The sequence below is a fragment of the Eptatretus burgeri genome, chromosome 2 (genome assembly GCF_056783735.1).
Source record: "Eptatretus burgeri isolate ZD-2024b chromosome 2, Ebu_testis_v1, whole genome shotgun sequence".
Taxonomy (NCBI): Eukaryota; Metazoa; Chordata; class Myxini; order Myxiniformes; family Myxinidae; genus Eptatretus; species Eptatretus burgeri.
In genome coordinates this window covers 149,306,790-149,332,962 of record NC_140962.1, presented here as the reverse complement: position 1 = coordinate 149,332,962, position 26,173 = coordinate 149,306,790, and the positions used below count along the sequence as shown (strand labels likewise).

Below are 26,173 nucleotides of genomic sequence, written 5' to 3'. Positions count from 1 at the left end.
AGCACTACGAACCTTTGGTCCCTCTGTGGTTACAGCATGGCTGAAGATGGCACTCAGGAACATGACAGGAGAGGATGTGTGTGCACATTAAACAGATTAAAGGAAGGACGATGTAATCCAAAAGGTTTGACGATCAATGATATTGACAGGATGTGTTGCTCACCATGTTGGATTATCAACAGGAAACACTCACTTTTCATGGGACGAGAGAATAACAAAACAGAGGGATTGTAGATAACAGTTGAACTGCTGGGAGTAAATAAACATGGATGAAGATTATTGTAAAATGGACTCATGAAGATCAGAGTTCAGTAAGAAACATTTGTTTTCTGCACAAGATGGAAATTCATTGAAGAGCGAGGTGAAAAGGATAGAGGGACAACATACTGATGAAGGGACAACATTTGGACACAAACAAAGGGAATGAACAAACAGAAAAAGTGGAAGATAGGTGGTGAGGAAACACATTAACCTGTAATTAATGGGGTTAGATTAAGGGTTGACGCTGGGATGGTGGGGGGAGAAAAGATTGAGGTCAGGGTTGGGGATGACATGCTTTGAGTTTCTGCGAGTATATCTTGTAAGAAGATCATTGAAAAGCAGGTTCTTTGTACTGTTACAGTCACCAGACCATCCCAGTTGCCCAGTTCAAATCCCACGACTAATGTCAAAACAACCACGATGGTCACACATTTAAAAGACCACCTGCCAGATCTTCACGTCCGAGTCCACATTACCATGAAGGTGGGGGTCTCCAAGTCGAGTGAGCTTCGCACTGATAGACGATCAGATGACAGACTTTTTCAGGGTCGAGTGAGCCTGAGTCATGTGACACGATCTTATCGAGCATCAATCTGCCTTCAACAGGATTTGTTAAACCACCAGATTAACCAATCAGAAGAAACAGAATCAACCATAGACCAAGTCAATTTATACATGAACTGAAAATGCACTGGATGGGAGGTTGGGGGGGCTTGGGAGGGGGGTGACATGAGTTTGAGGCAGAGTATGCATGTACAGGCAGCATTGACAATGCAACACAAAAATTATCCAAGCCCATGAAACCTCATCGGCTTTACAGCGAAATTGAAACCATTCATATCACAAGTATTTTACAAAAAGAATCAACAAGAACGAATGATGGAACCTTCCAGGGCAGGGTTTGTATGGTCCGATTCCCGAGGTCTTTGCAGCTCTCACTCATCTGAGTCTGATCTGTCTCCACAGCACAGGCCACCCAGCAAGGGTCAGATTGCATGTGAATCATCTGCAGGACCAGCAAGCAGAAGATTCCATTTGATGATGGACCAGCAAGAAGAGGATGCCAATCCACCAAAGATCAACAAGAGGGGAATTCCAATAGATGGATGGATGACGAGCATGAGGGGGATTCTAATCGATGGATGACGAGCATGAGGGGTATTCCAATCGATGGATGATCAGCAAGAGGGGTATTCCAATCCATGGATGACCAGCAAGAGGGGAATTCCAATAGATGGATGACCAGCATGAGGGGAATTCTAATCGATGGATGACGAGCATGAGGGGTATTCCAATCGATGGATGATCAGCAAGAGGGGGATTCCAATAGATGGATGACCAGCATGAGGGGGATTCCAATCGATGGATGACCAGCAAGAGGGGTATTCCAATCGATGGATGACCAGCATGAGGGGGATTCCAATCAACCGACGACCAAACTCAGATGTGTTTGCACCTTTGATGGAGCTTTCCATGTCCTTCCCCGCATGCTTAGTGGCTTCTCGTCAAGTCCAGCAGCTGCTGGCTGTTTCTTGTCGTGTCTGGATCATTCTCACTGTGTCTGGGTCCGATGTGTGAAATCCACTTTGCAGTAGTGACACTGGATTACACATTTATGCATTGCGGGTGAGGGATTTAAAGCATATTTTGACAGATGGATGAAGGGATCGATTAAAAGATTAATGCGGGAGGAATGAGGGAGGTTTAAACAGAACACAAAATGGAGGAATGATCTTGAACCCTGTCTCAACAAATCCAAACACGTTGGGCATGAAACACCAATACCGTACGCTTTGTGCTGAACATTTAATGAAATAGCAACGCGATGTTACTCCTTTCAAGGCCCTGTCACACCTTGACGATTTAGCCAACGTATGCCTGACGTGTGCAAAATTGGGCTAAAACGCCGGCACACGTCGAATACGTTATGGGTAAGTTTGTATACGTTAAGAGCACGCTGACATACGTCGTAGTACGCTGGCAAACGTCGTAGAACGCTGGCAAACGTCGTAGTTCGCCGAGCTGTTAGACAAATTTTCCATGCTTGAAATTTCCCGACGTATGCCAGCGTATGACTCACACATTCCGCATAATGCTGGCCATAAGTTGTAGGCATGTTACGCGATCGTTGACACACGTCGACACACGTTACTTGGAAGGTACTCATAAGTCGAAACATGTCAAGGTAATGGTTAGCATCAGTGTTCCAGACTCCCTGTTTTTTTTTGTTTAAAAAAAAAATTTCTTCGGTATGACGGTCATGTTGATGCTTCAATTTCTCGTGAGGTGATAATATAATTTAATTAAAAGGCTGCCGCTCAACGATTTAAATCATAACCATCATACCGAGCTGTTAGGGATTATACCCCGATTAGGGAGGAAATCCCGATCAGGAATCACGTTACCAACACAACTAGAAGCTGTACCTGGTTACGTGTCCTTACCCCATGAGCTGATCCCCTTTGTAATAGTTTAACAAGTGAAGGTTATCAGATTGAAATGGAGTTCTGAATAAGTCCATTGTGACACGGAATCATCTTTTGGTTCTTCTTCTTAATCATCAACAACAACCCACATTGAACCAGAAACTCCTCTCACTCCCTGTAACGGACGTTTTCCTGCCGAACCACACGAGTCTTCCCGATCTGACTCTCTGCACTCTTCACCTCCTCCATTATCAGAGTGAAACAAACACGATCATTGTACAACATTCCTCATTAATAACTTGATCATTCCTTAACCCGGTCCGAGTACAGACACGTTACCTCTCCTGCTGATGAAGTTTGAAAAACGTGAAAACACTTCCGCGAATTGAGCTCAGGAGGAGGAGCTTCCTTCCGTGACGTCATGAACGTGATGACGCCAATTCGCGGCAGGAGAGGGTGATCTTCCGGGGATTCAAATCGAACATTACGTCACGTCACGTGGTTATTTAAATAACAGTTTTTCAACTTGAGTTTATTTTCTTGTTAAAGAATAACCGAATGAGGGAACAACCCGCGGGTATTTAACCCTCCCACGTGATGATAACGTGAACTCGAACCCCGTTCTCTCTCTGTTCATCCGGTTTCATAAACAGACTCGTTCTCGACTCGTTCTCATTGATCAAAACAAACATCATTCGGGAATCCCGATCCACCGACGTCATCCGATCGATGTTCGAGTTCAGAAAGTTCAATTGGAGCCTGAACTGAACTCATCGGGGAGAACGATCTTCAAAACGTGTTTCAGATGAACCCTGGACGGCTGGGTTCGAATCCCGACCCAGCTATAAACTACTGTCCTGGTGTTTCACAGACAGGGCGATCATCAAGGTGTTCATCTTCGTCCCAAGGATGCACGTAAAGCCGGCCGCCCCGTGTGCTGGCACGAGTTGGTGGACGTCAAATAACTCACAATATCCTTCGGGAAGACGAGGCAAGCTCTCGCCGGCATCCTGAACAAATTATAAATTCCTGCTGTAACCCACGAGGCACTGCATCAGTTGAACAGGAGCATCAGTTGCAATGAATGAATGAATCATAATGGTTTAAACATACATCACATGTACACACGAATAAATGAATGAATTGTCATGGTTTAAACATGCATCACATGTACACACGAATGAATGAATCGTCATGGTTTAAACATACATCCCGTGTACACACGAATGAATGATTGAATAATCATGGTTGAAACATTCATCACATGTACACACGATATAATGAATGAATTGTCATGGTTTAAACATACATCACGTGTACACACAAATGAATGAATGAATAAATCGTCATGGTTTAAACATACATCCAGTGTACACACGAACGAATGATTGAATCATCATGGTTTAAACATTCATCACATGTTCACATGAATGAATGAATGAATCATCATGGTTTAAACATACATCCAGTGTACACACGAACGAATGATTGAATCATCATGGTTTAAACATTCATCACATGTTCACATGAATGAATGAATGAATCATCATGGTTTAAACATACATCACATGTTCACACAAATGAATTGTCATAGTTTAAACATACATCACATGTACACACGAATGAATGAATGCATGAATCGTCATGGTTTCAACATACATCCCATGTACACACGAATGAATGATTGAATCATCATGGTTTAAACATACATTACGTGTACACACGAATAAATGAATGAATCATCATGGTTTAAACATACATCACGTGCACACATGAATGAATGAATCGTCATGGTTTAAACATACATCACGTGTACACACGAAGGAATGAATGAATCATAGTTTAAACATACATCAGGTGTCCACACGAATGAATGAATGAATGAAACGTCATGGTTTAAACATACATCACATGTACACACGAATGAATGAATGAATCATCATTGTTTAAACCTACATTACATGTACACACGAATGAATGAATGAATTATCATGGTTTAAACATACATCACATGTACACACGAATGAATGAATGAATGAATCGTCATGGTTTAAACATTCATCACATGTACACACGATAGAATGAATGAATTGTCATGGTTTAAACATACATCACGTGTACACACGAACTAATGAATGAATGAGTGAATTGTCATGGTTTGAACATACATCACGTGTACACACGAATGAATGATTGAAATGTCATGGTTTCAAGATATCTCCCAGCAACATCAAAGACGGTGGATTTGAAGGCACTCCACAACTATTCAGGATCCCTCGAAGCACCCAGACCTCCCAGATCTCCACTCAGCCTGTTCGCAAACTCCTCAGCTACCCTCTCCTCCTTGAGCTTGCCAACATCCAGCCGAGGCTGGGATGGTTCCATTCTCCTGGATTTAAGCTGCAACTTCAGAGTTGCCACAAGCATGTGCTCATATTGAGGAACTGAGCACTCAGGTAGACCCTGCAGTTATGGATTATCCTCCAGCGACCACCACCGAGCACATGGTCAATCTCCTTTGCCACACCACCAGCATTGGAATACAAAGTCCAGCGACATGATATGGACGAACCACATATGGGAAAGGTTTCCAGTGAATTCCCCTCTGAAAGCTGATTATTAGTTGGAGATGATTTTCCATATGTTGTGCTGTCTGGCCATTCTGAGTCTCAGCACCATCAGCGGCAGTCAGGAAATGGGGAAAGAGTAAACTTCTTTGCTCAGTTGATACCATCTAAAAGGAATGGGGCAAAGTTTGAATCCAACGATAACATGTAGAATATGTTCTGCCATCAGCATTCAAATGACATCATCATCTCCTTTTGAGTGAGAGAGAGAGAGAGAGAGAGAGAGAGAGAGAGAGAGAGAGAGAGAGAGAGAGAGAGAGAGAGAGAGAGAGAGAGAGAGAGAGAGAGAGAGAGAGAGAGAGAGAGAGAGAGAGAGAGAGAGAGAGAGAGACCGAGAGAGAGACCGAGAGAGAGACCGAGAGAGAGACCGAGAGAGAGAGAGACCGAGAGAGAGAGAGAGACCGAGTGAGAGAGAGAGACCGAGTGAGAGAGACCGAGAGAGAGAGAGAGAGACCGAGAGAGCGAGACCGAGAGAGACCGAGAGAGAGAGACCGAGAGAGAGAGACCGAGAGACCGAGAGACCGAGAGACCGAGAGACCGAGAGACCGAGAGACCGAGAGAGAGAGAGAGAGAGAGAGAGAGAGAGAGAGAGAGAGAGAGAGAGAGAGAGAGAGTCCCGTATGCAAATTACGTCAGACTGTCATGTGACCAGCTCAGTTGTCCAAGATGGCAGCTTCCTGCAGGGAGGAAATCACCGGCAGCTGATCGGCGATTTTTGATGAATAATATACTGTCGCGGATTTCGCGCCCGCCGGCGTGCGACGGCCACGTAACTCGAATCGCGGCACGTCGCCCACCGGACGGACAATCCAGTCGTGACCCTCTCGGACTAACGCCGGGAACCAGTCACGGGTGGACCTTTCGGTCTCACCGCGATCGAGCCAATCAGCCCCCGCGTGGGATAGGGTTGCTCGCCAAATTCGACCTACCTAAGTACCCACGCGGAGGGTAGACCGGGCGATCGCACCTCGCCGCAGGTCGACTTCGGACACGGGCCACTTAAGCGACCCGTTCCGTACTATCAGAATAACCGAGCGGTGTTATCGTCGACCTCGACGGTTCGATTAATTATCGGGCGTATTCAGCCCACTACCAACCCTTTACGTGAAGCAAGATGAGGGTTCAATGGGGGGAAAGACGAAGCGAAGCGGGAGAACAGTTCAACAATAAAGCACATTTATTCGCGGCACACGGAAGCACACAAATACAATTCCACCAAAAGCACACAGAAAAGACACAATTCCATTTACACAAAAAGCAAATATAAAAGCGAAGACAATGCAGAGCTAATACCGACTACCGAGCACACGGCAACACTTATACAATTCTACTTCACAGACGGCGCCGACAACACATACCCAAAACCAAGGAAAAGAAACACCCTCAAGGATGAGGCGGGCCTGAGGCCGAGACCGGGTCGCGCCTACCCGTCTGGTGATGAGACGCGGAGCGGCGATGGCGCCTCACTCCGCGGGCCTCGCGGACAGTGCCTGGCAGGGGGTGGGAAAAGGGGCCCCCTTGGTCGCACTATCTCAGCGCGGGGGGAAACAGGAGGGGGTTGCTGATGCTCGGGGTATAGAGGATCTTTATTATCCCTGGTGTGCGTCTCCACCTCGGCCAGGTCGCGCTGCCGGCCTCCCTCGGGCGTGCAGCTCCCGGCACCGACGCGAGCACCCCCTCGTCTGCCTTCGCCGCTGCCGCCTCTCCGCCTCTGGACTCTCCGACTCTGGACTCTTCTTTGGGCTCTCCTCGTTCGACTCTCTTCAGCTTCTCCAGCTACTGCAGGCTTCGGGCTCCAGACTTCCACACCGCTCTGACTGACGAACACCGTCCTTTTATCCCCCCGTAGCTTCGCCTTTGACCCCCTCCCTTCGACCTTTCACCTCGCTCCCCATTGGCCCGAGAAAAAGTGGGCGTGAAGGCTTTTTGATCCACAAATTTGCATATATCGATCGTTCTGGAGGCGGGGCCAAATCGCCCCTCGCTCACCGATTGGACGGCAAAAAGTGGGCGTGTGTCGTTTTTGATCCGTTTTTGAAGCACAAAATCCGTGATTTTGTACACGCTGTTCAACGTGCGCCCTGCACGAGTCCAACACTGGTACCCACAGCGGGGCAAGAACGGTGGCGATGCTACGGTTGCGAGGTGTGACGTGAAGGTCGTGGCGGTTGTGGTGAAGCGGCGTTGTGGTTGGTGGTTGATGTTGTGGTTGTGGTGGTAATCATGGCGGTTGGTCCAAAATAAAGATAGTAAAAGAAAAACGGCTATCCTGAAGAGTCGCAGCTCGCATAAATGACATGTATTCCCACTAGACAACGGGTTTGGGCCTAACTAAACATGCACTTACCGAGATACCTCACCTAAGGGACCTGAATGGGGGTTTGCGAATTTGGTAACCACAACACTACCCCCTTCCCTTTTTACAGACTCGTCCCGAGTCGTCAAATTTTCGTGTGCCATCATGTGTAGTTTTCCCCTAGTACATTTTACCTACGGATCCCTGAGTGCGACATTCATGGTATTCGTGTCCCCAAAATAAATAACCTGAGGGCTGCGTAACTACCTAAACAAACTCACTCACACGGACGACTTAAATAAAATTGCCGGCGCTAGACAGACATGCCGGGGGCGCACTCATATTTACAGTACATCTTAACCTTAACTTACAAATTTTACACTAAACCATGGCCCAGGATCATTGAACTCTGCAAAGAAAAGCAGTTAGCAGGGAGCCAGGCTGCCCACATGCAGTCTCTGGCTCAAAACAATGCAGGTGACAGGGAACGTGGCTGGCTGCTCACACGCAGTCCAAGGCCTTCCCTTTTGAACTGAACGCAGTGAACCACAACGGTGCATGGGCTGCACAAACGCAGTCTCCGTGCCAGCTCAAGTGGCACACGCAATGAACACAACGAATGGATGGATGAATGGATGGATGAATGGTCACAAACACGGTGCACGGGCCGCCACTGCAGGCCCGTGTTGTAGCTGCCAACAGGGCAGTTCTTGCAGCTTGCAAACTGTTGCCTTGATCCTGGCGCACATGGAAATGAACAGGGGGGGCAAAGCAAAAATTGAACGGGGGCTGGTGAACAGGGGCAGTGGGCATGGCATGGCAAAGGCAGCAGGCAAACACAGCCCGCAGAAGAAGGCCGCTGCAGGCAAACATAGCGGGCAGATGAACTGGCCGGCACAGGCCTTGAAGCAAACACGGCCAGCCGATGGCACAGGCCTTGCAGCAAAACAACAGCTGCCGATGAAGTTGGCCGGCCTCCGCCCTGAAGCAAAACACGGCCAGCCGATGAAGTTGGCCAGCTCTTGCCGTTCAGTGGAGGTTGGTGGAGGGAGTGCGGTGGTGCTGGCCACTTGGAGGGCGGGCTCGGACCTACCTACCTATCTCCCTCCCAACCTATCGCCTTTGCCTGTCACTGTACATACCCACTCCCTTAATTTGTCAAACCCCAATTTAGCCCCAACTTATTTTTTTATTGTTTTTATTTTTACTTCCCCACTATAAATCGTCCCCTAACCCCCTTTATCGTCCTTGTTCGGCTAACCTATTCTGTCACCTAGCCTACTCCCAACCCCTACGTTCCCTTCCCAGAGGGGAATAAGGGAGAGCTAACGTCCTGTGCCGAGGCGTAACGAAGCCTCAGAATGGCCTCCCCAGAGTTCGGCGATCTAACCCAAAGTGGGTCCAGCGGCCCACAACGACAGCGAGGGGATGGATGGTGCGGAGGGGCACACTTCCTAATCTACCCTAACCATTTAACTGTTAAACTACCCCGGGGCTTTCAACAAGCGCCTCTCGCTTAAACTATTGGTTCTAACAACCCAGATTCCCGTCGCCTGTGTTGTTGTCCTTACAATTTCGGGCCTCGCCCCCCAATTTTCTCTCCGTGCCCTCACACGGTCTCCTGGCTGGGACACGTGGCTCCCTTTGGCAGGCACGACCCTCTGCCGAATCTCCCGCTATGGCACCCCCGGGCACTACACTGCCTCCGAGCCTACCAGCTCCCTAACACCAGGGAGTGCCCCCTATGGCACCTCCCCTGAAACGCACACGTGGCAGGCCGGCCTCCCGGGCCCCTTTCCGAGGGTCACCCGTGCCCACAACACTGCCCACGCGGCTAATGGCGCCCCGGGCCCCGCACCAAGCAGGCGCACCCGTGCCCACTACGCTATCCCGGCCCCCCATGGGCCCATGGCCTACCGCGGCCGACTAGCCTGGTGCCCGGGGTACCCACTCAGCGATACTCACCTTTCGCAGCCACGCTCCCAAGCCCGTCAACAGGGCTCCTGCACCCCTCCAAATGGGTCTCGAGCCTACATTCCCACCAACAGCAAAACGACCTCCGTTTTGTAAATTTGACTAACCCCCTAACTCACTTTACTCTGACCCCGGGGTCCCTTGGGCGGGAGTCACTCCTCCCCCCAATCACTCATCGCACCATGCATTCCCCATTCGCTCCACTCACACAGACCCGCTGGCCACACTCACTCACCATGTACTCACCTCACAACTCACCAACTCTTCAACACACATACCACTGAACTCTGCCATCCTTCTATCTACATCCCCTAACTAACTCGTGCTCCCACGTCGTCCCTTAAACTACAGCACGTTCCATTTAACACTACGTAGCTAAGCTACGTTCCCGCTACACATCCACAAGTCTGTCCATGTCCTCAAATAATTCCATTAATCAATTTCCCAGGGGGGGGGAATTTCCTCCCTTCCTACTGGGCTCGTGAACTCGTCGCAAGACTCTGAGAGCCCTGCGCCTCTGCGGGAGCGGCTGTTCCAGCACCGACTCCTCCGGCAAGACATATCCATGAGGGCGTAAGGTCGCCCTTGTGAGGCCTCAGGCGGTCCGCGTGGACGATCCGGGGGAGGGCTCGTGGTCCCATTTTAATTTTTAGGACCACGTCACTGACTTGCGCCAGGACGACCCCCGGGCCCTGCCAAGGTGAGGTGAGCTTCGGGCATCTGCCCTTCCTTCGCCGGGGGTTAAAGAACCAAATCTTTGCCCCCGGTGGGTATTTGCTCACCTGGCTCCGGTGGTCGTACCTGCGCTTCATTTTTATGCCCGCCTGTTGGAGCTGGTGTCGTGCGAAGGCGTGGACCTTCTCCAAGCCCTCCTCCAACCGACGGGCATAGCCCTCCCCCGGGGGCCTATCAAGCCGCTCAGGCGTCGGACCGCACAATAAATCGACGGGGCTTCTCAGCTCCCGTCCATACATCAACAGCGCCGGACTACATGCGGTAGACCCGTGCTGGGACACGCGATAGGCCATCAGGAGGTACGGAAGGTGTTCGTCCCAGTCCTCCTGGTTAGTGGCGGTGAAGAGGGCCAACTGTTGGACCAGGGTCCTGTTGAACCTCTCCACCATGCCATCAGACTGTGGTCTCAGGGGCGTTGTCTGTGTTTTTCGAATTTCCAGGAGCCTGCACACCTCTTTTAGTAATTCACTCTCAAAATTTCGTCCCTGGTCCGTGTGCAGCTCCTGCGGAATCCCATACCGGCATGTAAATCCTTCTACGAAGGCCTTGGCCACAACCCCTGCTTCCTGGCTGGGAAGGGCAAAGGCTTCTGGCCATTTGGTGAAATAGTCCATAATTACGAGGACGTACTTATTACCCTGGCGAGTGGGGGGCAGTGGTCCCAAAATGTCCATGGCCACTCGCTCCAGGGGAGCCCCAACCTGATGTAGTTGGAGTGGGGCCCTCATCCTCTGTGGCGGTCCCTTTTTTGCAGTACAGGCGTCGCATGATCGACACCAGTCCTGTACATCGCGCCCCATGTTAACCCAATAGAACCGCCGGCGGGCCCGAGATTTTGTTTTGGTCCTGCCCAAATGGCCGCCGGCGCGGGTACCGTGCACCTGTTTCAAAATTTGGGTCTTAAACCCATCAGGGACTATCACCAGCCAAGAAGTTTGTTCAGAAGGAATCTCCACCCATTTGCGATACAAGATGTTGTCCCTCATTTCTAGGGTCCTCCACTGAGCCCAGTATGCCTTTGTTCGCGCCCCGAATGGGGCGATTTCCTCCCCACTGGGCCTCCTGTTTTCCTGGACCCATTTGTACACTGGCCCTAGCACGGGGTCTTCCCGCTGGGCCGTGCTCCATGCCAATCCACCAAATTCCTCTCCCGCGGTTAGTGGCAAAGTTGGGCCTACCATCCGGGCCGCACGGACTGGGAGTTTCGGGGAGGCGTCTGCCAATTGGTCCCTCTCCTCATGTCTCGTACAATATTTGCAGTTTTCCCTCAGACAGGGGCGTCGAGAGAGCGCATCGGCATTCCCATGAGCCTTACCGGCTCTATGGACCACACTGAAATCGTACTGCTGCAATTTTTCCAACCACCTTGCAATTTGGCCCTCCGGTTCCTTGAACCGTAAGAGCCATTGCAAGGAGGAATGGTCAGTTCGAACCAAAAATTTCCTCCCGTACAAGTACGGGTGGAAATGGCTCACGGCAGACAGCATAGCCAATAGTTCCTTACGAGTTACGCAATAATTTCGTTCGGGCCTACTCATGGCCCGACTGTAATACGCGATCACTCTTTCCACGCCCCCCTGTGTCTGAGACAAGACTGCTCCCAATCCTTCCTGGCTTGCATCCGTGTCCAGGGTATACATCCCGTCATCGGTGGGGTACGCTAAAACAGGTGCGGATGTCAAACACCCCTTTAATTTGAGGAAGGCCTCCTGGCACTCCTCCGTCCAATTAAATCTCAACCCCTTCTCCGTCAACCGGTGAAGGGGCCTGGCTATCTCCGCAAAGTTTGCCACGAAACGCCGGTAGTAGGAGCAAAGTCCCAAAAAGCCCCGCACCTGTTTGACAGTTGTAGGTACGGGCCACTCCTCTACCGCTGTAATTTTTCCAGGGTCGGTCTTCACCCCCTCGCGGCCTATCACGTGTCCGAGATAGGCCACCTCTGTCGCGAACAAAGTGCATTTCTCTGGGCTCAATTTCAGCCCTGCCTGCATGAGGTGCCCAAACACCTGGTCCAAATTGGCTATCTCCTGGGTGAATGTTTTAGCGTGTACCAGGACGTCATCCAGATACACCAGGCATGACTGCCACGGCATGCCGCCTAGTACACGCTCCATCAGTCTCTCAAAGGTGGCGGGGGCGTTACACAAACCGAACGGCATCACAGTGAACTGATACAGTCCCTTCCCTGTGGAAAATGCCGTTTTCTCCTTCCCCGTCTTATCCATCTCCACCTGCCAATACCCACTCTTGAGGTCCAAAGTTGAGAACCATTTAGAGCCTGCAACGGCGTCGAGGGTATCGTCAATTCTAGGCAGGGGATAGGAGTCTTTGAGTGTCACGTTGTTCAGCTGGCGATAGTCCACACAGAAACGCGTGGTCCCATCCTTCTTTTTAACCAGCACAACTGGTGACATCCAAGGACTTCCCGAGGGCTCGATGACACCTGCATTGAGCATCTTTTCAACCTGTTCATCAGCCTCCTCTCTTTTGCTCCATGGGAGCCTTCGAGCAGGCTGACGGACAGGCCGGGCCCCATTGGTGTGGATCTGATGTTGCACCAGGCCCGTACGTCCAATATCCTCGGGTGACAAGGAGAAGATCCCGATGTGTCGGTCGACCAGCTTGTATAAGGCCTCCCGCTGGGCCTCCTCCAAATCTACACTACTCCGATTTACCATCTCACAAATGGGACCGGGCCAATTCCTAATCGAGTCTGGAGACTCCTTCTGGGGCCGGTCCGGCTCGACGTTATCGTCCCTCAGCTCTGCGACCTCTTTTACTGGGATGCAATCTGCCACCTTCGTGCCCTTCCTGATAGTGCGTGGTTCCGTGCTAACATTTATCACCCGTACGGGCACTACTGGCCCGTCGGTACTTACCAGGGTGCGGCCCACGACTAAGCCCGGGGTTGACGGCCCTGCCGGTAGTTCCGCTAGGCCGCAGGGGCCCTGCCACGTTGGGGGTGCTCGCCACCGGGCCGGGACCACCGCCTCGGCACCCGGGGGAATGACCACGGAGTCAGGAGCCTCCAGCTCCACCCTCTCATCCGTGCTCACGCCTCCTAACGGCAACTCCTCACCACCCAACTGCATGAACCCCCGGCCCAAGTCGATCTTACAACCACCGGCCGTCAGCACATCCAACCCTATTAGACATGGGTCGTACACCTCTGCCACCCAAACCTCTATCTTGGTTTTCACAGTGCCCAATTTAAACGACACGAAACCACGTCCTATGATAGGGGCCGTTGCCCCGGTAGCTAGCTGCAAACTATGGTTTTGCAGACGGTGGATCTCATCCCAACCGTCTACACTCGAATCAAGGACCACAGGGCTGATGATCGTGGCGCTTGCTCCTGTGTCCACCACGGCGTCTACCCCTACGCCGGCAATCTTGCACCGAATTGTTAAGCTACCTTTGCCAATTTGGCCACAACTGATGACCTGTCGCAGTTCTGAGGGCTCTTCTCCGTCTGAGTCTGCCGAACACGGCCCTACATGTTCGGCACTTCTTAGTTTCCCGGGGACTGGTGGGGGATGGTTGGGCCTGGCTATCCCTATTGATCCGGGGCGGAGTTGGTGGCGTAGGGGCCCGTGGCTCTTTTCTTCGCGGGGGCCTTTCCCTGCGCGGGGCGTTGCACCTCCGCTGCAGGTGGTCCCCTGCGCCACAATTATAACACCTCTTCTGGTAAGGTGTTTGCCTCCAGTACGCCGAATTATACCCCTCCATTCCGAATTGGGGTACCCCCGATGGCCCATCTCCCGCCCTTCCCGGGCCCGACCGCCTCTCCACAGGTCTCCCGAACCGGCGGTCGAACATGCCCTGCACCATCCTTTCCACTCGCGCTTGGTCGCCCAGGGTTGCCCCGGCTCCCAGCGCACTGTCGTGCACGGGGTCCACCTGTCGGACTGCCACCGCATGGCGCCCAGCCCCTCCCAATGGCGTTCTGGCTGCCTCCCAGCAGGCAGCAGTATCAGCCGCCTTCTGGAGGTTGTCCGGGCGCCATACGGTGAGCAATGCTCCGACATCGGTGCCCCTATTGCTCGAAGGAAATGGTCCAGGGCAATCTCCTCCCGGTACTCCGGCGGCATGTTGGTGTGCGCGATCCCCACCAAGCGGCGAATGTCATGTGCCAATTCTCCCAGTGATTCCTGGGGACGTCGTTTGCGCCCGTTGAGCTGAGCTTTAACAAGCTCGCTCTGCTGGTCCATGCCAAATCGGTTTTTAGGGCCGAATGGAGATCCTCCAGGGTCGCCCTCACTGGGTACCGTGGTCAGGACTTCCAAAGCCACGCCACGCAGGGCCGCTGTGAGTTGTGCCACACCCTGCACCTCGTTCCAGCCATTGCCTCTGGCAACACACTGGAACTGGGCCATATATGCCCTCAAGTCCGTCTTGCCATCGTACGGGGTAGCGGCACCCTCGGTTCTTTCGAGGTCTCCTCCCGTTCCCTAGGGACTCCGGGAGGAGTGTACCTCCCCAGTCCCAACGGTGCCTCACTCCCGCAGGGTCCGAGCCATTTGCCCGGGGCTCCACCACCCTTGTCTGCGTCTGTCCGTGCCCCGCGTTGTCCCGCTTATTCTCCCAAGCCATTGGACTCACACTCTGCACACCCCTGGAACAGTCATTCCGGGTACCCCCATTAGGCCAAAAGACCCCGCGGTCTCTACCCTCCCCAAGCTTGGCATGCTCACCCCCGCATCGGGCAAGCCTCCTCCTCCGCCCTGTGACACCGGCCCCACCTGGGCACGATCCGCCTCGAGGGAGTATATCCTCTCCCCCTGTTCCCGAAGGAGACCACCCTGCTTCTCACACCGGGCCTCCACCCTATCCGTCAGTCTCTTCTCCATTTCCTCCATTTTCCCCTTTATTACCCCATTTATTTCCTCCCCTATCGTTCCTAACGACAGTTCCCCGACTTTTTCTCTTATTTGCTCCACCTCCCCTTGTACCTGTGTCACCATCTTATTTGTCTTGGATATTTCCTCCCTCGTTGTCCTAAACTGCTCTTCTGTCTCGCCCCGGTTTTTTCCTATCTGCTCACCCAGTTCCTCTGTCTTTTCTCCGGCTTTCCGCTCCATTTCATTAATTACCTCCTCATGTCTCTTTCTACATTCCTCCGCCACCTTCTTTAATCCTTTCTGTGTCTCCGCTTTTACCTCCTTTCGCAGGTTTTCAACTTTGTCTGTCATTTCCCGATGTCTTTTCTCACAGTCCTCCTTCACGGCTCCCAATCCCTCCTTTATTTTCCCTTGTTCTCTTTTTAATTCCTCTATCGCCGTCGTGTTCCTCCCGATTTCCTCCTTTATTTGGTCTTGTCCCTGTTTTACTTCTCCCAATCCTTTTCCTACTTTGTCTATTTTTCCCACCACCGTCTTTATTTCGTTTACCCTCTCTTGTTTACTTTCTTCCATTGCGACTCCCACTCCTTTTACTTTCTCTTTTAACCCGGTCACCTCCGCTCGTATCGTGTCGACTTCCTTTTTCATTTCGTTTTTTAGTTCTTCCAAGCTTCCTTTCAGGCTCATTCCCATGTTCTGCGTCTCACCCCGTAGCTCTTTCATTTCTTCCTTCATGTTTGCTTCCATTCCGTTTATTTGCTTGTTCATTTCGTTTTTCATTTCATTTGTATTTGTATCCATCTTTTCTGTCATTGCCGCCAGCATGGCGCATAGCTGGGCCATGTTGGATGCACTCAGCTGAGCCGTTTCGGCGAGGGTTGGGGAAGGGTTTTGGTGGAGAGGGGGGGGAGGTGTCATACACTGCGGCCGCTGCCGCTCCCATTTCGGGCTCTGGGTTCAGTTGGGCGAGTCCGTGTTCCTGCACAATCAACATTTCCTGCTCGGGGATTCCATCCTGGACCATGGATCCTACACATTCTACATCCATCTCTAATACCCCCGGCTCCCGCTCGCCTTGAGACGCCATCTTGCTTCTCTTAAAGGGTTAATTTCGCTCGCTCGTAATTTGGAGGGAATCGGGGGTCGCTTCTCTCACCCCTGGAGCGATTCCCGTGAATTTAGCCGGAGACAGGACAGCCCGTTTTCCTGTTCTCCGATACCAGTGCCGCGAGGAGGGCGATGAATTTGTATCGCACGACCTGACACCAGTGTTGCGGATTTCGCGCCCGCCGGCGAGCGACGGCCACGTAACTCGAATCGCGGCACGTCGCCCACCGGACGGACAATCCAGTCGTGACCCTCTCGGACTAACGCCGGGAACCAGTCACGGGTGGACCTTTCGGTCTCACCGCGATCGAGCCAATCAGCCCCCGCGTGGGATAGGGTTGCTCGCCAAATTCGACCTACCTAAGTACCCACGCGGAGGGTAGACCGGGCGATCGCACCTCGCCGCAGGTCGACTTCGGACACGGGCCACTTAAGCGACCCGTTCCGTACTATCAGAATAACCGAGCGGTGTTATCGTCGACCTCGACGGTTCGATTAATTATCGGGCGTATTCAGCCCACTACCAACCCTTTACGTGAAGCAAGATGAGGGTTCAATGGGGGAAAAGACGAAGCGAAGCGGGAGAACAGTTCAACAATAAAGCACATTTATTCGCGGCACACGGGAAGCACACAAATACAATTCCACCAAAAGCACACAGAAAAGACACAATTCCATTTACACAAAAAGCAAATATAAAAGCGAAGACAATGCAGAGCTAATACCGACTACCGAGCACACGGCAACACTTATACAATTCTACTTCACAGACGGCGCCGACAACACATACCCAAAACCAAGGAAAAGAAACACCCTCAAGGATGAGGCGGGCCTGAGGCCGAGACCGGGTCGCGCCTACCCGTCTGGTGATGAGACGCGGAGCGGCGATGGCGCCTCACTCCGCGGGCCTCGCGGACAGTGCCTGGCAGGGGGTGGGAAAAGGGGCCCCCTTGGTCGCACTATCTCAGCGCGGGGGGAAACAGGAGGGGTTGCTGATGCTCGGGGTATAGAGGATCTTTATTATCCCTGGTGTGCGTCTCCACCTCGGCCAGGTTGCGCTGCCGGCCTCCCTCGGGCGTGCAGCTCCCGGCACCGACGCGAGCACCCCCTCGTCTGCCTTCGCCGCTGCCGCCTCTCCGCCTCTGGACTCTCCGACTCTGGACTCTTCTTTGGGCTCTCCTCGTTCGACTCTCTTCAGCTTCTCCAGCTACTGCAGGCTTCGGGCTCCAGACTTCCACACCGCTCTGACTGACGAACACCGTCCTTTTATCCCCCCGTAGCTTCGCCTTTGACCCCCTCCCTTCGACCTTTCACCTCGCTCCCCATTGGCCCGAGAAAAAGTGGGCGTGAAGGCTTTTTGATCCACAAATTTGCATATATCGATCGTTCTGGAGGCGGGGCCAAATCGCCCCTCGCTCACCGATTGGACGGCAAAAAGTGGGCGTGTGTCGTTTTTGATCCGTTTTTGAAGCACAAAATCCGTGATTTTGTACACGCTGTTCAACGTGCGCCCTGCACGAGTCCAACACCGGTGCCCACAGCGGGGCAAGAACGGTGGCGATGCTACGGTTGCGAGGTGTGACGTGAAGGTCGTGGCGGTTGTGGTGAAGCGGCGTTGTGGTTGGTGGTTGATGTTGTGGTTGTGGTGGTAATCATGGCGGTTGGTCCAAAATAAAGATAGTAAAAGAAAAACGGCTATCCTGAAGAGTCGCAGCTCGCATAAATGACATGTATTCCCACTAGACAACGGGTTTGGGCCTAACTACACATGCACTTACCGAGATACCTCACCTAAGGGACCTGAATGGTGGTTTGCGAATTTGGTAACCACAACAATACGCTCCCCCGTATATTATTCACCAGGACAATGTAGCGAACGAAGAAGTCAAACGTTTTACATCTGTAAGATGGGATAAATGGAGAGAAAATGTCAACAAATGGCTCGTCTTAGACGTCACAAACGACGTTTCGCCGAGAGTGCGGCGCGGGAGGACGAACTTCCATCATGGGCCTATTGTACCCGAAGTGCCGGTGTAAAGATTTCAAGCTACCCCACCCCCCCTCCTTTCAAGTTACCTCCTGGTAATCTGAAATCGATTTCAATTTACCCCCGGGGTAGCTTGAAATCGATGTCATCCTTCCCCCTACGATTTCAGATTATCCCCCTCAAAACATTTATTTATGTATATTTATTTACAAAAAATAGTAATTTAATTGGTATTAAAAACTAATTGGGGAAAAACCATTGATCACGTGACCGCCTTCAAAGAGTTTGAAATGAATTTTGATTTTATTATGAATGATTTTATTTTAATATTGTTATTAATTGAAATCAGTATTTCTCATAGTTATAGTTTTTGCCACATTTTTATGAAATCCTTCTTCGATATAGTTGATACAAATAGACATACTGGTATATCTTTTTAACCAACTCAGACTATATTTACTATTATGGAAACAACACAATAAAATCAATGTATAAGAAAGGCAATGAAAACAGCTTATTTTTAATTCACAATTTCGTTGTGGTGGTGGTGGTCGTATGGTAGCTTTGCTGCCGGGGTAGCTATCATTTCTTGAAGCGCAACTGTGTCGCTGATGCAGTGCCCCTCTACCAGTACACACACTTGAACTGGTATTCATTTCGCCAACCTCGGAAGGATGACAGGCTGAGTCAACCCCCCGGTGCATTCATTCAGCGGCCGACGGGGCTTGAACTCAGGACCCTAGGATCCCAAGCCGCCACCCTAACCACTTCTCAGGACCCTAACATTTTGTCCTGACGAGTTTGGATTTTATCATGAGCATTTTCACCCGATGGGAAGAACTATTAATGATTGTGGAATGTCATTGACCAACGATAAGGGATTTGGATATATTGTTAAAAGTGGCAATACCTGCAGAGGTTCTGTGGGTCTTGAAAGTAACAGCAGAATGGATGTCATTGGGAATGGGAAATGAAGACCTGTATGACACGCCGGAGCAACAGGCTAAAACGGAATGGATAAATGCCTGTGGACAAGCCATCAAAGCATTGACACCCCATACAGATTGGGATAAAGTGCATAGCTGTAAACAAAAAGTAAGTGAAGATCCGAGAGATTATCTGGAGAGATTGCGAGAAGTTTTTGAATTACATTCAGGAACGACTGAGAATACAATGGATGTGCCATAGAAGCATGATTTTATGAATGGAATGTTGCCAAAACTCCAGATAGGAATGAAAACACTCTGTATTAGTTGGGAAACAAAGCCAACAAATGAAATAGTTGATGTAGCTGTTCATTGTGCATGACAGATGGAGAAAAAAGGCCTGGAGGCCACAACAAGATTAATGCAATTGCAAACTATACATTGATTACTGATCAAAAGAGAATAATTCCTTATGAAACCAAGATAAATCAGAGGTATAGTGAAGGTAGAGACAGAATTGGGGACCCATTACTGGAGGAACGACAGTTTAATGACCAGCGATGTTTTAAATGCAGGGAACTGGGTCATTGGAGCAAATATTGTCCACAGTATCGGAAGCAGCAAGGTGCAAACGGAGTTTGGCAACTCAACATAGAACACAGGTGCAAACATCTCAGCACAGGACACAGATACAGCCACCATTTCATCCATCAAACCGATTATGACTATGCCAAGAGAAGGGAACTTTGGTATTTCCAGAGTCAGAGTCCCCAGAAGAAGAGCCAAAACTAAATCGAAGAGTAGGTGGTCAGGAGGTTCCATTTTTAATTCACACTGGAGCTTCATGCTTCACGTTACAACAAGACGATTTTCCAGATGTTCCGTTATCACAAGCACAGGTGAATGTAGTGGGTGTGTCGGTAGTAACAATGATGACCCCACTGACAGAAAGATTGCAGGTGCAAGTGGGACCGTTGACAGAACAACATTCTTTTTTATTAGCAACTAACTCTCCGCTTAATTTATTAGGAAGAGATTTGTTATGCAATTTGTTGCAAATGACCATTGAACCTGTGGTATATTGTTGGAAACTTGATGACAAGACAGTGTCTGTGTCCATGAGTGAGAGATTCATGAGTCTCATGAGTGCAGTGCCCGAAGTTCAAGAATGGGGCACTTACCATGAGATTGATAATACAGGATGGAAGTTTGATCTCCACTGTACAGCATATAATGATTCCACAGGTGATGACAAAGTATATGCAGTAGAAGCTGTTATACATTTCCAAACAAGGTATAATTTGCATTTGGTGACAATGTGGAAAGGTCAAGAGAGTACAGCTGTCGAGGTATGTTCAACATCGACACAATAAGAATTATGGAGACAGCCTGAGATAATTACTCCAAACATTGCCCTTTTAACATCACAAAAATGTAAGGGAAAAGATATTGGTCAAATGATTACATATTTAAAGGAAAATGAGGGAAATAATTTATGGAACATGAATTAATGGGCAAGTTCCAAGGAGCTGCACTTTAAGTGCAAGCGGAACATGGGTTTTGTTGGGAGTGAGAGGAAAAAATAACCCCCTCCACTTTTACAGTGGATAAAATCTCACCTTTTGAGGAAGCTGCAGCCACACCTAGTTTGCTTAACCAGTACCTTCTTACCTGTGGCCAACACACCCAAATGATGTTGGAAGAATAAAAAACATGGAACCAGTTAAAATCCAAGTGGATAAGCCCAAACCGTTATCACGGAAACCACAATATGCCTTGCGGCCGGAGACCCGTGCCGGAATAGTGCCGGTAATAAAATCGTTGTTGGAAACAAGGAACTATAGTTCCTACTATAAGCCCATGTAACACAACTATCCTGCCAGTTAAAAAATCTGGGAAAGAGATGTGGCATTTTGTACAAGATCTGAGAGCAGGAAATGAGTGTGTAAAACCTGCTTATCTGATTGTTCCAAATCCAGCGACTGTACATTCTGGCATTCCGAGTGACACAAATTTTTACAGTGTCGTCGATCTTTGCAGTGCGTTTTTCTCAATACCAGTACACGAGGAGTCACAGTACTTATTTGCATTCACGTAAGAAGGAAAATAGTACATGTAGAAGGTTCTCCCACAGGGATACACGGTGAGCCCAACGTTGTTTTCACGAGTGTTGCATGCTGATTTGAGTGATGTTACATTTCCGAGGGGCTCAGTATTGGTACAATACGTCGATGATCTTTTAATTTGTTCTCCCACGAAAGCGGCATGTGAACAGGACACGATCGTGCTGTTCACGGCATTGGCAAAGGGAATAAAGCGGCGAAAAACATGCTACAGTTCTGCAAGCAAGAAGTAAAGTCTTTCGGACACATTTTAAAAAGAAACATGCGGCTTCTTTCAGCAGAATGAGTCAAGGCCGTACGAGGCTTTTCGAGGCCCACAACAATTCAACAAATGAAGTCGTTTTTGGGAGTAACAGGCTCTGTCAACAATGGGTTGTTGATTATGCGATATTATCGCATCCCTTGCTGCACATAAGCTCACAAAGTAGTACGGATCCATTACAGTGGACAGATGAGGAAAACGCAGTGCTTAAAGTGTTAAAACTTAAATTGTCCTCAGCGCCGGCGCTCGGACTGCCGGATTATAACAAAACGTTTTATTTGTATTCACATGAAAATGGAGGATTTGCGCAATCTGTATTGACACAACAACACGGAGCAAAGATGCGACCCATAGCTAACCATAGTGTGTTGGAAAAAAAAAATTATATTCATGTACTCTCAATTATAATTGTTGCTAGTGCTTTATAAATTTAATTTTTATGCTATTCTGTAGTCAAAATTGCTGTCAGTCATGTTTACCTTTACTTAAATATTGATAAAAGGAATGTTTTACTATGAAAGAAGGTGACCTGGTTGATATCACTGCAACTTTTGCCATGATTATGTCATTCTCTCTCACTCAGTGGACATGCATTGCATTTTGAATTATTTTGCCTCATGCATATCAGACTCATGTACTCACTGCATTTTTATATACACAACTCATTATATTCATTTCTTTGTATTCAAAAAGCATACAATCACATTCTTACTAAGACCTATAACCAAATGTTTTATCTACCACCTATCCTCTACTGTCTGCTTCTTAGTATTTTGTTTGATTTTGTTTGACCAGTAAAATTCCTTTCTCGTGTGAAACCAATCTCACCAAGGCCAGATGTAGGTAATCATGCTCTCTCTTTGTTCTCCCAGACCCCCTTCACTCCTACCAAAGTGTGTATATATATATATATATATATATATATATATATATATATATATATATATATATATATCAGGAAATGTAAGCTTAGTTTAGTGCAAATCATTGTGGATATTTACATCTCAGTGTTTTGGACTCTGTGGTACTGCAAAATAAATGTGTTCTTTGATGAAATGTACTTTTCCTTGTGGACAGTGGATTATTTGTGTATTGCAAATTGAGTAATAGGATTTATACCAAGTCGGTTCAAAACCAAATTCCACAACAATAGCATGATGTTTGATCAAGATGCGAGAGGAATTCCACCCTGTTTAAGGGAAGTTGCTGCGGCCTCGCACGCGGTCCAGGTTACCTCCTCAAGTGGATTGGGGAGTCTGGTCGTGTTGAGGGATCCCCATGCAGTTTCAGCAGTACTATTAAAAGCGGAACACAACATCTCTCTACTTCGAGAGCTACAAGGTACGAATTAGTACGACTACCTTCATCAAATATCACCATCCAACGATGCTCAGTTTTGAAGCTGGTATCGCTGCTGCCCATAAGTGAAAATTATGAGGAAGAACGTGACTGCGTGGACGTAATGACGTGTTCGCTAACCTCATGCGTTGATTTGAAGGACGTTCCATGACAGAATACTGATTTGACATTATATGTAGATGAATCGTCATCACAAGCTTTAAATGGCACGTTATTGACTGGATATTCTGTTTGCTCAGATACGGAGGCGTTGGAGAGTGGAAAATTACCAGGACATTATTCTGCATAACAAGCAAAACATTTGCTCTTACCCGTGGATGCTGCATTGCGGAGAATGAGGAAGTGGACTTTTGCACAGATTCCCAGTATGCTTTTGGGGTCGTACACGATTTTGGAATACTATGGCGTGTTACCGTCTGCTATTACAGTAATTAGGTGTGATGTGCACACGGGAAGAGCAAATGGTGTTTCAAGAGGAAAAGAGTGAACAGACAAGGCAGCAAAACATGCAGCGAGATCAGAACAAAATCCAGTGACCATGCAAGGTGCTTTAACAATATCAGAAAGCAGTCCAACCCTCGAGGATGTAGCTGCTATACAGACAGCCGTTGATAAACAAGAGAAGGATAAGTGGATAAACTCGGGATTGGTATATGATACTAAATCCCAACTGTGGACTTCTCATGATGGGCAGTGGTTGTGCCACATGCGTTGTTAGCAGGGCTTGCCCGTTTAGCTCACGGGGTGAGCCACACCGGGAAAGGGGGAATGTGCAAGTCTGTTGGGAAACAATGGTATGCACCCGGATTTTCCGTGGTGGCTGAACAATACTGTAATACTTGTCCAATCTGCCAAGAACATAATCCAGGAAAAGGTGAGAAGACAGTGCAAGCAGCCCACAGACCTCTCTCCGGGCAGTTTGTGCACTTGCGAATGGATTTTATTCAAATGCCAAGATGTGGTGGGTATGAATTTGCACTCATAATAATTGATATGTTTACGAGATGGGTGGAGGCCTTTCCATGCAGAAAGAGATGGACCTTACTTAGGTAATTCAACATGTAAATATTATGCTGAACATCTTAAAGAAAGAGTCACAATGAAAGGACAGATTGCTGGGAGAAGGATAGATATTGATACAAGTGCAAATAACCTAACTGAACCCCCAGCCAGCCTTAAATAATACTTACTTCATATGTGGGCCTGGGGCATATCCATGGCTGCCGTATGGATGGATCGGATCTTGGTATGTGGTGTTATCGAATTTTGTAGTTAACCGACTCGATGTAAATCCTGTTATTCAACTTGTACTCTAAACAATTAATTCACTGTCCACAACGGAAAGTACATTTAATCAGAGGACTTTTATTAATTTAACATGATACCAAGGAGATCAAGCCACTGAGATGGTACACATCCACAATGATTTGCACTAAGCTAAGATTACATTTCCTGGCATTTATATGTTCTTAGCAGGGAGTGGAGGAAGCTGATAAGCACCAGGCAAAAGAACTCCAACTGCAATACCTGTCTACAAGGTGAAAGGCGAATGACATAATCATGGCAAAAGTTGCAGCATTATCAACCAGGTCACCTTGTTCCATTGCAAGACATTCCTTTTATCAACATTTAGGTCAAAAGACTCTTGGGTAAAGGGAAGCATAACTGACAGCCAATTTGACTTGTAGCATAAAAATTGAATTTATAAAGCACCAGCAACCATTACAGACAGAGAGTACATCTCTATTATAATACCAAGCTTGCACACTAAAAACTCGGCTCGCCATCACACGATCCCTATGAAACTGCTGTGGCACTTAGCGGACATGCCGGCAATGTTTGGGAAGTCTTGGCGTTCCATAGTACCACTTGCATTTTGCACAATGCGTATTTTTGTCATTCCCCGTGTACAGTCTGTCGTCTGCTACCAGCTATGTTGTTCTGCTATCCCGTGCATGTGCACGGGTATCGCTAGTCTCTATTATAATACCAAGCTTGCACACTAAAAACTCGGCTCGCCGTCACATGATCCCTATGAAATTCCTGTGGCACTTAGCGGACATGCCGACAATGTTTGGGAAGTCTTGGCGTTCCATAGTACCACTTGCATTTTGCACAATGCGTATTTTTGTCATTCCCCGTGTACAGTCTGTCGTCTGCTACCAGCTATGTTGTACTGCTATCCCGTGCATGTGCACGGGTATCGCTAGTTAATATAATTATTTTCTTCCACAATTCCCCCCTTTTTCCTTATCAGGAAAATTTGAATAATTATATTACACATGATCACCATATCCCATTCGTGGAGGAGAAAATATATCCGTTACACAAGTTCAATCAACAATGGCAGCGAGTGCTCATATCAAAAGAATGCTGGATGACGACCATTTCAATAGTGTCCCAGCCAGTTGAGTGAGTGTGTTTCCATTTAATTAATCATCTGTTCATCAGCATTTGTCACAAATCGAAAAGACATGCCACCTGAAGTCAGAAGATAAGCAGGTCAGGGTGTAGATAGAGCAACACCCAACGGGAAACACAGTCGAGGCACTCCTTGAGCTGCAGAGAAGGTAGATCTTGGCAGGTACAAGCTTGGGCCCAACACTGGGTTGAAGATGACGAAAAGGACTCAAGAGGTGACCCAGAGATCCAGCCCCAGCCGAGTTTGGGGCCTCGTAGCAGCAGTTTGTGCAATCAGGTTTGATTCACCAAGTGAACTGTGCACGTTGGATGCAGCCGCGATGGCTGCATGAGCCTCACCCGCACCATTGAACACACGTTGCAGATGACTCGCCGTGTGAACCTTCAGGGCCTTCGTTGTGCATTGAAGCAACCACGGCAAGTTCACCATGTATTTGCAATGGCAATTTGTGAGTGTGGCTGAGGACATTCCTCCCGGCTTGCCTGGCCTGCCTGGCACCATACAACGGCAATGTTAAGACTTTGCCTTGCTGTGGTTTGACTTGTCCAACCTCTTCCATGGGTTTTTCTTTTTCCTTTTCACCACATTGCTCATCTTATCTCCTCAGGAAGGGGGTAGTTTCAGGATCACGTGTTGAATGCCCAATCACCCAAATCTGAGTTCCCCATCATCCAATCTTTCGGTGGAAGTTCTTCCAAAGCTTCATTAGACGAAATCGTACACTGCATAGTTCAACTGCCCTAAACACTCTGAAACAAACAAAATCAAGGTTAAGCCTCGTTTAAACACCAATCAGTAAACGTCATGGGCTCATGTATTTCAACAAC

At 48.9% G+C, this 26,173-nt stretch overlaps 2 protein-coding genes across 2 annotated transcripts in view; one reads left to right on the top strand and one right to left on the bottom strand.

Annotated features, from left to right (window-relative positions):
* Positions 1-3,172, bottom strand: part of LOC147033524 (E3 ubiquitin/ISG15 ligase TRIM25-like) — a 272,640-nt gene extending 269,468 nt beyond the window's left edge. The window contains exon 1 of the mRNA XM_085855227.1: positions 3,027-3,172. Coding sequence (XP_085711353.1) covers positions 3,027-3,110 — 84 coding nt within the window. The 5' untranslated portion in view covers positions 3,111-3,172. The remainder of the gene's footprint in view (positions 1-3,026) is intronic.
* LOC147033509 (E3 ubiquitin-protein ligase TRIM7-like) overlaps positions 1-26,173 on the top strand; it is a 1,095,521-nt gene that overhangs the window by 459,978 nt on the left and 609,370 nt on the right. The window lies entirely within an intron of this gene.